The sequence below is a fragment of the Lipotes vexillifer genome, unplaced genomic scaffold (genome assembly GCF_000442215.2).
Source record: "Lipotes vexillifer unplaced genomic scaffold, Lipotes_vexillifer_v1.1 scaffold1378, whole genome shotgun sequence".
Classification (NCBI taxonomy): Eukaryota; Metazoa; Chordata; class Mammalia; order Artiodactyla; family Lipotidae; genus Lipotes; species Lipotes vexillifer.
Window position 1 is genome coordinate 305,060 of NW_006775104.1, and position 10,179 is coordinate 315,238.

At 43.4% G+C, this 10,179-nt stretch overlaps 1 protein-coding gene across 2 annotated transcripts in view; it reads right to left on the reverse strand.

Moving 5' to 3' along the window:
- Positions 1-10,179, reverse strand: part of KALRN (kalirin RhoGEF kinase) — a 588,759-nt gene that overhangs the window by 6,494 nt on the left and 572,086 nt on the right. For both annotated transcript variants that reach the window (XM_007449683.1, XM_007449685.1), the window contains 4 exons: positions 9,513-9,634; positions 8,698-8,829; positions 7,011-7,175; positions 5,197-5,275 (listed from right to left, as the gene is read on the reverse strand). In XM_007449683.1, the coding sequence (XP_007449745.1) occupies positions 5,197-5,275; positions 7,011-7,175; positions 8,698-8,829; positions 9,513-9,634 (498 nt within the window). The remainder of the gene's footprint in view (positions 1-5,196; positions 5,276-7,010; positions 7,176-8,697; positions 8,830-9,512; positions 9,635-10,179) is intronic.

Sequence of the window (10,179 nt, forward strand, 5' to 3'; positions counted from 1 at the left end):
TACGCGGGCCTCTCACTGCTGTGGCCTCTCCCGTTACGGAGCACAGGCTCCGGACGCGCAGGCCCAGCGGCCATGGCTCACGGGCCCAGCCGCTCTGTGGCATGTGGGATCTTCCCGGACCGGGGCACGAACCCGTGTCCCCTGCATCGGCAGGTGGACTCTCAACCACTGCGCCACCAGGGAAGCCCCATCTGGAGTGTTTTAAGTGCATGTTATTTCTTGCATAAATACTTGGTTTGCATCTCTAGTTGACAAGGACATTTGAAAATATATAACCACCATGCCATTTTTATATCTAACAAAATTAACTGTAGCTGAAATAGACAGAATGGTTCCCAGACTCACCTGCAGGCCTATGGAAGGTAGTAAGAGAGTGAGATAGATGGAGAAACTGGTCAGCAATGGAAGCAGAGAGAGGGAGGGTCAAAGAGGTGATAAGGCAGCATCATCCAAAGCCTGTTCGTGAGGTGCCCTAACCCAAGAGCAGAGGAATGAGCAGTCCAAAGGGCAGTCCACTCCTCTAGCAGAAACGAATGCATCAGACACCATGGACACTACTACTAAGACTGTCCAACAGACTCCTTGACCTGGCTCTGTGTTCACCAAGCAACTTCCTGATAATAATAATTTTTTTTTTACTATAGATTTTCCCCAAAGAAGAGAAAGCCCTAATTAATAAAGCAAGTATTAGACAAATATTAATCAAATGCCTATTACATGTCAGACATCATTCTTGGCATAGTGAACAAGTATTTGGTCAAACTGGCAGTTCTGTTTTACATCATCCATTAATAAACTGCCATTCTGGGTTTTAACAGCGCCCTCTCTTGCTTGTTTATTATAGGTCACCTCCTTCCAGAGGACTTTGGATACAGGAAAACGATCGATTGCCGAGGAGAGATCTCCTGAATTAGTGGTTATGTCAAGGTACTGCTACCTTAATTTTTAAAATATATTTTGTGTGTATCAAAGTTATGCATCCCCATGGTTTAAAAAGTCAATTAGCTTTAACAAAGTTTCTTATTGAAAACAATAGTGCCTCATCCTCCACCCGTCCCCATTTTTCTTCCTCTAGAGGTAGTTTAATATATCACTTCAGTATATTTTGCTGATTATTTAGGTATTTACTTCTATGATTCTAAATATAGTATGTTTTGTATGGCTATTTCTTGATTTTTCAGTTTTAGTTATTATGTGTTGACATCCCACTATAGAGGATGAGATTTTAGTCTCTTTCCTTCTTTTATCCACATCACATAACCACTTTTCCCATCCCCTGTCCCCCCCAAGAGAATTATATTGTAATCAATATTCAGTGTTTCCATTATTGCAACTACGTCAGTGTTGGTCACAGTTAAACCTCTAGTAAACTATGACTATTTTTCCTTTTTGTGGTAAAATGCATTCTTCAATCTTTTCTGAAAAAGAGTGCAAGGGAAATAAGTTGTTTGAGATTTGCATATCTAAAACATGCTTATTTACATTTATACTTGATTGTTAGTTTCTCTGGGTATAATTCTAGGTTGAAAAAAACTTTGAAGGAATTATTCTATTGCCTTCTAACTTCTAGTGTGATTGATGATGTTAACTGTTAATGTTCAAAGCATTATTATTCCTAATCCTTTGCATATGATTCTTATAAAAATATTTAGCTCTCTCCTCACTGAGATTTCTCCCACATTCTTTAGCTCAAATGGACACTTTCTGTAGTTCCGCTGGCCAGAAATATGGGACTCTGTCAAGAGTTTTAGCCTCTGGCATCCTCATACACTTCCACATGAATGCCCTTGTGGGTAACAGAGTAAGAGAGGGGCTTCCCTGGTGGCGCAGTGGTTGAGAGTCTGCCTGCCGATGCAGGGGACACGGGTTCGTGCCCCGGCCTGGGAAGATCCCACATGCTGCGGAGCGGCTGGGCCCGTGAGCCATGGCCACTGAGCCTGCGCTCCACAACAGGAGAGGCCACAACAGTGAGAGGCCCGCGTACCCCACACACACAAAAGAAAGAGTAAAAGAAGAAGGGGGAAAAAATAGGAATCTCCCTGCTCTTTTCCTGTCTTTTGGCCATAAAGATGGCTTTCTCTTGGAGATTTTGCTCTCTGTGCATGCTGCACAGTTCACTGATTTAGCCCACCCTTGGGTTAAAGCTAAGAGATCAGGAGAAAAACAAAAAACCCCTCAGAACATAATAACCCAGAAAACTCACTGCCACTGTCCTTGTCTTTTTTCAGGTGTTAACTTCCCTCCCCAATCTCTCTGTTCCTTACTTTTCAGAATGCTCAGGTAGCTGCTATCTGTATTTCATCCACGGATTCTAGTTGTAGCCAGTGGGAGAGAAAGGCTACGATGGGCTTACTCCATCTTGGCAGCATCAGAAGTTGGCTCATTTTAAAAGCTGGGGACTAAAAAGCTGTTGGGAAGCTCTGCGTGTGTGGGTGGAGCCTGTCAACTCGACCTTCACTGTAGGGTGATCTGAACGGACTGTTTTGTCAGGGGAAACTCCAGAGTCAGTATCTTTAAGTCTTTCCTCTTGAGCTGGTCAGATTCTCCAGAGAAAGACCCTCCTACTTTCTGCCTGGAAGGTGAGGCCCTCCCTGGCTGTCCACCTCTGGAGGCCTGGTGGGTAGGACAGCAGGGGTCCTCAGAATCTAGCATTTATATATTCTCACGGTGGCCCTGTTTGGAGTATGGTTCCATTGCCCTCAGTTGGGCTGGTGTCCCTGAGAACAGAGGCGCTCTGTTTCACCCTTTCCAGGGGATAAATCTCCAGTCTTTTCCTTGATTGGGAAGGACAATCACACAGCTACCCGAAGCTGGGGAGGAGGTCTGGAGCCACAGCTTCTTCTCACACAAGGTTCAGGCAACCCTTCCAATTTTAGCATCTTCTTTACACATATTTCCAGAGGTACTGGATGCTTCCAGCACCTGAGCCTTCCGGGAATTCTGCTGCAAAAGTTGCACTGGCTCTCACTTGACCCCATAACTGACTTGGATTGAGTTTCTCAGGTCTCTCAGTCATTTGTCACTTTCACCTCTTTTTCTGCTTCTAATACTTGCCATCTCTTCTTCCAATGTCCTCATCTTTACGTGCCTGCTTAAAAAAAATCCTTTACTGTAGATTCAGTGAAGTCTCAGGAGGGAATGAAAATGGATGCCCGTGTTCAACCTGCCATCCTTATCTGGAGGCCTGGTACTGCTATCTTTTTGGATCCTGTACAGGTAACCAGGTAGCATTCCCAAGGGATAAGTCTCTGGCTTCTTTAAGCTGCAATGGTGCCTATATAGTTTATTTCTGGTTAAGTATGCCATGCTCAGGTGCTCTTTGCTTCTATGGATGGGCTATAGGAGTGAAGCTATTTCTTTTTTGTTTTTTTGTAATAATTACTGGAGAGCTATTTTTAACAAGATAGTAATATAGATCTAGAAGTTTAGGTTTAGGTGTGATGGAGAAAGCTGACTCACTTACATGGCCCTGGCACAGATATCTTTTATGTATCTCATGTAAGTATCTATATGTTTTATTTCCATTCTGTTAATATATAGCATTTTAAAGGATCTTCTAAAAATATGAAGACTATACTTGGGAGAGAGGGAAAGCTTCAGGTTATTGGAGATGAAATTAAAAAAAAAAAATCAATTGCTTTAAACAGATCAGCAAATTGATTTCCCCTTAAGAAATATCAAAACGTCCATCTCTTCTATGTAAAACATGCCTTAGCCTATGGCTATCAACAGCAAATACAGGCCTTGGGGAGGAATTAACCGGTACATCCAGGTGATGGAACCAATTTCATTTAGAACCAGATGGGGATTTGATTTGCTTATTATTGGGGTCATATGTAGCTTCACAAACTTTAATGTCATGGAGCAAACTAGATTTCAACTACTAGAACTTATTTTTGACAAAAATTGCTATGATGAGAAACAACATATATTAGTAAAACAAGCACAGGCTTAAAGTCAGGTAGCCCAGGGTTTGAATCCTGGGTTCTACACGTACTAGTTGTGGGATTTTGAGAAAGTTACTTGACCTCCTGAACCTGAGTTTCCTTTACTGGAAATCTACTCAAACACTACCTCATGGTGTTGTAAGGATTAGCTTAAATAACTTTTGTATACTATCTGCATGGTATCCAGGATACTATATTACTCAACAAGCTTCATCACCATCATCATCATCATCACCATGTAAATTTCCACTGGCTTTATTTTTTCTGTTTGGCTACACAGAGAAGATAGGAAAGTAGAGCTAAAGCTGGTTTTTGATGAAAGGAGCTGTAACAAAAGGCAGTGAACTACATTGTTAACTCCTGCCTAAGAAATGGGAATAATGAACATTTTTGCAGGAAATTTTACCCTTCATTGAGAGACGTCAATCAGAGATGGAGAGGATGCTAATGGCCCCGTTGCTAGTGAGTGGCTCTTTTATTTACACATCACAGGAGGGTGGGTGACTTGTAAGATCTACCCACATTCTCTCACCTAGACCTCCTGGAGACCAATACATCACAGGCATGTAAAACCTTCCCATCAACGATTTTGTGAGACAGGTGATACATTATTTTTCACTATTCTGTTAAAAGTCACATTTCTATCCTTTTTCATTTTTGAGGACACATTTTTCTAACCAAAAGAGAGAGAGAGAGACCTGTATCCAACAATTAGTGCTTATGTATTCTTCTGAAGAACACATGGAACTTCTTATGAAAATTGACCATATATTACTCACAAAGCAAGTCCCAACAAAAATCAAGGAATCAGTATCATATAGACCAAATTCTCCAACCACAAAGCAATTAAGTTAGAAATCAGTAGTAAGAAGACAATTTTTAAAAATCTCATACATTTGGAAATTTTAAAACAGTTTTACAGTTGGGTCAAAGAAAAGAATCATAGTTGAAGGAAAAATACCTAGAACTGAATAATGAAAATGCCACATATCAGAACTCAGGATTTAGCTAAACTTGTACTTTGAAGAAAAGACTGAGCCTTAAATTCTTATATTAGAAAAGTAGAAAGGCTGAGAACTTTAATGTAAGCAGTTAGAAAAAGAACCATAGAAAATACACATAAATACTCTAGTTTTTTCTTAGTATAGAGAAAATGCACTTAGTGAAAGAAACACAAAACAAGAAGCCGTTATTATCATGTGATTTTTAAAGTGTTCATGAATAAAGGAACAGAAAACTGGGTTATTACCTTCCAATTTCATTCAGCTCCGTATAAGCTGAATCAAAATTTTCCTTCCAAGAAATGGTGGTACCATCAGCCGCAGCATCTTTGGAAGAGAAAGAATCCATTTATAGTATTGAGAAAGCCATATAGGAATAACGAAAAGGTTAACAGAACAGCTCCAGCATCACCCCCAAAGCAATTCTCATGACTAAATATGGAATCTAACTCAGTGGGAAAATGCCACAATTCTCTGAAATGTTATCTTAAAAAAATATTATCCAAGGGGAAACTGACATGACAGAGTCAGACTCCCTGTACCATCTCCATAAACGAAGGGAAAACTCCGAACAATCAGAAATGTAACTTCTGGATGTTGTCAAATAGGAATCTGCTAGAAAAAATTAAAAGGGAGAAAGAAAAACATTTTGAAAGGCCTAGAAAAGCCAGTGAGAATCAGGGCTGTAGGGAGGTTGCAGCAGAGAGGAAAGGGGGAAGAGTTATACGGCCAAGGGGAAAAGGAAACGAAAGTGCTCAAAACATTCTAAAAACTGCTTTCTCACTCCTTTGTTCTCAGCATGAATGAGCTCATCTGGTGTATCGAGTGATTTAGCCTAACCCAAAATCTTCGGTGGTATTACCTTGTATGATGCATTAATTCCCTGGCAATGATTTACACACACACGCACGCACACCAATACCTATCTGTGTTGACTGCTGGGGAGCAAGGCTCACAAAAAGCAGCAAAACAGAAGCAGCGGTCATCCCCGGGGGGGGGGGGGGGGGGTTTTAGGCAGTGGCCTGGGGGAAGAGTAGTCAAGCCTGCAGCACGTCTCTTTTGACCCCGGTCACCTCAGGCTGCCCAGAGCACAGCCGGGCTGAGCCTGGACATGGCTTACCCATATTGAGTTCTCAGGAAATAGAGAACTGGGGTCAAGGATTCCCAGTGAGTCACAGGCCCCTGGGAGCAGAGCTGAACCGGGCTGGCAGTGGGGAGAGGCCTGGGGAGCATTTCCGGAGCTAACCATGGGGGCGGGGCTGCAGCCCGGGGCCCTAGAGGGTCCACAGCTCCTCTTGAGACTCCAGGATGCCCTTAACCCCAAGACACAGGTTCACTGTCTTTTAACTACAGTGACCTCCTCTCCCTGCCCCAACATACACAGTCCACTGCCCTGCACTGCCCAAAACCTTGCTATTTGGAGATTTCTTAAGGTTAACAAGTTTCCTCTTACAAAATGTCCCAAGGACCAAGGTGGCTTGATGAGCTAATGAATAGGGGGGCAAAATAAGAACCACGTTTGTAAAATACTCATGTGCAGCTAGTTAAATGCGTATCTTAGTTATTCAACACATCTACGTAAAAACATACCCAAGTTGAAACAAGACATTCTGGGAGGGTTGGGGGTGGAGAAACTACTGAATACTCATTTCGACTCAAATCCTTCAGGCAGGTTGCTTTCCTCTCCCCGTTTTAAATTGGTGAGTGGGGCTGAGGTACACTTAGGCTGGCAGGGGTTCCCAGGGAAGAGGTGGCTCGGTGTTCCCGTCTCAGAAGAGGGTTGGTAGCATCCATGTGACTCACGGCCCCTGCCTGCCCCTCTTGGTTCCTGGAGACACACACAGGCCCAGGGTAGACATGGGTGGCAGCTCTAACTTGAGCCCTGTACTTTACGGAAACACCCTTCGTGAGGCCTCTGAAAAGCCGACAAGCAAATCCAGGTCACCTCTAGCTCAGTGGCCTATTGACACTGCCAGTGGGCAGCCAGTGCCAGTGAGTATGTGACAGTCGGCCAGGTGTCTTGTCTCTATCGCCTGGGGTACTGGGCATGGCTGGGACTCACCGTATTCTGGAAGTCGCACGAACTCTGAGGGCTCGCTGGGAAGGCTGATCCCCCAGGGGTTACTGGCACTGACTCTGAACTGATAAGGACTCCCAGGACTGAGGTCCTCAATGACAAGGTAAGTGTCCAAGGTCGACGCTACCGACTGCTGCCAGGCCTGGGAACCTAGGGCACAGTTTCCGAGGAGAAGGAAAGAGGAAAGGCCAGAGGCACATGGTTTCAAAGACCTTCAGCAAACAAAGAAAGGAAAAGTGACACATTCCATTCAAGGGACAGTTGTGGTCACTGCCTCGGGCCTTGAGAGCCTGTGGGCTAACTGTGGCAGGTTTGGGTTCGATTTCCCAAAAGACTGAACACGTCAGGAGAGCGGTGCAAGCAGCTGGCCTGTAGAGTCTGTTCATTTTCAAATGGGCACATGGGAGAGTGAAAAGACATAGAGCATGCAGAATTTACAGAAGCACACATGGCACATTTTTAATAAGGCCAGAAAAGTATATTGTAAATTAATAACAAAGGGAGAGAAAATATGCATTTGGAAATTCAAACAGAAAGGAAATGAACATGTATGGAGCATTAGGTACATGTAAAATACTGTGGAAGGAGTCTTCCCATAATTCTCTCATTTAACCTCACTTAAATCCTCAGAAATCCTGTGAGGTTGGGAGGATTAATCTCACTTTACAGATAAAGAAACCAAGGCTCAGAATGATTAAATAACTTTCCCAAGAGAACTTAGTTCATCTTATAAACTATGACCTGAATAATGCTAAGGGAAATACAGGCTTGGAGAGATATGTCTCTCAGCTCAGCATTGATCGATACCTTTGTGCTGCGTTGAGAGACACAGTGAACAGCTAAAGAAAGAGGCAAACATAAATAGCTTTATAACTGCAAAGGGCCTGTTTAGGAGAAGAAAGAAGGGTTAAAATAAGAAGAGTAACAGAGAGTAAAACAGAGGATTCCGGTTCCAGGTGCAAACAGTTGCTTTCAATTCAGGTGTGTGACTCATCACACGGTTCAGAGAGGTGTTTTGTTTTAACAATTAGAGCTACCTGGCAGCTTCTCATTTCAATTAATTCTTGATAATAGTCGTTTCTAACTGCTAAGGAAATGTATGCACTCTTAGCACGTAAATGTAACAAATTTAAAAACTGAACAATTTGAAAAGTCATCATATATATATTTATCGTGGTCTCTAAAGTTTGCCTGGGGGTAAAGTTGGCGGGCGGAGGTGGGGTAGAGCTCTGCTTTTGCCACCCTAGTTACTTCTCTGGGAGAAAGATCACAGATTAGCAAACTAGAGACCTGGGTTCTTGCGCCAGCTCTGCCTCTTATGAACCCCAGCCTTGTGTTTCTTCACTTTCTTTAAGCTTTAGCCTCATCATCTGTAAAACGGGCCCGATGGTCCCTGGCTGGGTGATCGGGCTGGTTAAGCAGAGAAGTGCACGTGAAGGTGCTTTGCAACCTGCCATGAGTCATTATCCTTCTGGCAAAAAAAAAACCCTGCTCGGTGTTTGAGATCAAAGGTGGCTGTAGCCCGGCACTGAGGCCTTTGTGCTGAGTTGGAAGACAATAGTTGGAAGGAATAGCTGATGAAAGGCTTAGAGGCAAATAGTTTAATGACTCTGAAGGCCCTCCTTAAGAGAAAGAGAAGATAGAAAAAGAAGAGCAGGGGGAGACGGCGCACCTTCCTCCCTGTACTCCACAGTGTAACCAGAAATAGTGCAGTTTCCCGTGCTGGATGGGGGCAGCCAGCGGAGAATCACGGAGGTGCAGCTTCTCTCCTGGGCAATGGGGCGGTTAGGGGCCGCTGGAACACCTACAGGGACAGAAATTAGGGTCAAATGCTATTTCTGCAGAACTTGGCATTTTACACCAAGGCTGAAAGTCACCTAGGGAATGCTGACACCTAACCTGTGTCTCAAATGTTTCCTATGACCTTCTGCACCGAGTGGCACACCTTTCCCTAGGCCCGAGGGAGAGCTGGGAGATATACCTTGTTGTCAGAAGTTCTTCCTCGGACTAAATGCTGCACCCTGGAGAGAAAGCTTGGTCAGAGAACTAGGCTTTAGGAGGTGTACAGTAGGGCATGGACAGCTCTTATCAAAGATTCGTTCTGTTCCCATTTGCTGGAACTTTGCTTTGGAACTTTCACAATGTACCTCTTCTTTCCCAGATCTCAGGGATCCCTTGTAATGTCCAGTTAAAATGTCTGACTAACACAAATTCATAGAGACAGAAAGTAGAATGGTGGCTTCCAGGAGCCGGGGGTGGGGAGGAATGGGGAGTCGTTGTTTAACAGGTGCAGAGTTTCAGCTTTGCAAGATGAAAAAAGTTCCAGAGATGGATTACACTACAGTGTGAATGTACTTGACACTACTGAACTGTACCCCTGAAATTGGTTAAGATGGTAAATTTTATGTTATGTGTATTTTACTAGAATTAGAAAATGAATATTAAAAAGAAAGCACAAAAAAGATTTGACTATCGAAGAGACTGTACCTTGCACTTTAATGGTAGCAGACGTTGATGTGGTGCCGTGGTCATTTGCTGCTATGCAGGTATAAATACCGCTGTCTTGGGGCATCAGATTGCAGATTTTCAGGGTGATTTCCCCGGAATCACTAGGGACACGAAAAGGAGGCCCTTCAGACTCCAGTAATGAGACAAGAGACTATAAAAGTATAAGGGGTGCTGAGCTGAGTCCTTAGGACCAAGGTCTAGTCCCTGTTCTGTTACCTTCTTACACACTTGGGTGAGAACCTTGCCTCTCCATCTCCCCAATGCCATACAGAGGAAGAAAATTCTTGCCATGCCCATCTCTCAAGTTGGTTGTAAATGAGGCTTAGTAGAGGAGTAAAATGGGATAAGAATCAGAATGTGGTTTGAAATATATAAAGTCCTATGCAAATACTGGTCCCCAATATTACTAGTGTCATTGCCACCTAGCAACTTGGTCCTAAAACACTTTCAGTCCACAATCAATAACAAGTGGTACAAGAAAATGGAAAGAGAATGAAATGTTCAAGTATTTCACATTCTACATGTGGGACCCTCAAAATAATTAAGTGACTTAAGCAAAGGCAAATTCCTCTACTAAATAACTTTCCCAGTAGTCCCAGCCTGGGGTCCAGGACATCAAGGGGAAGAACCGCTCTGAAAGGGTTAA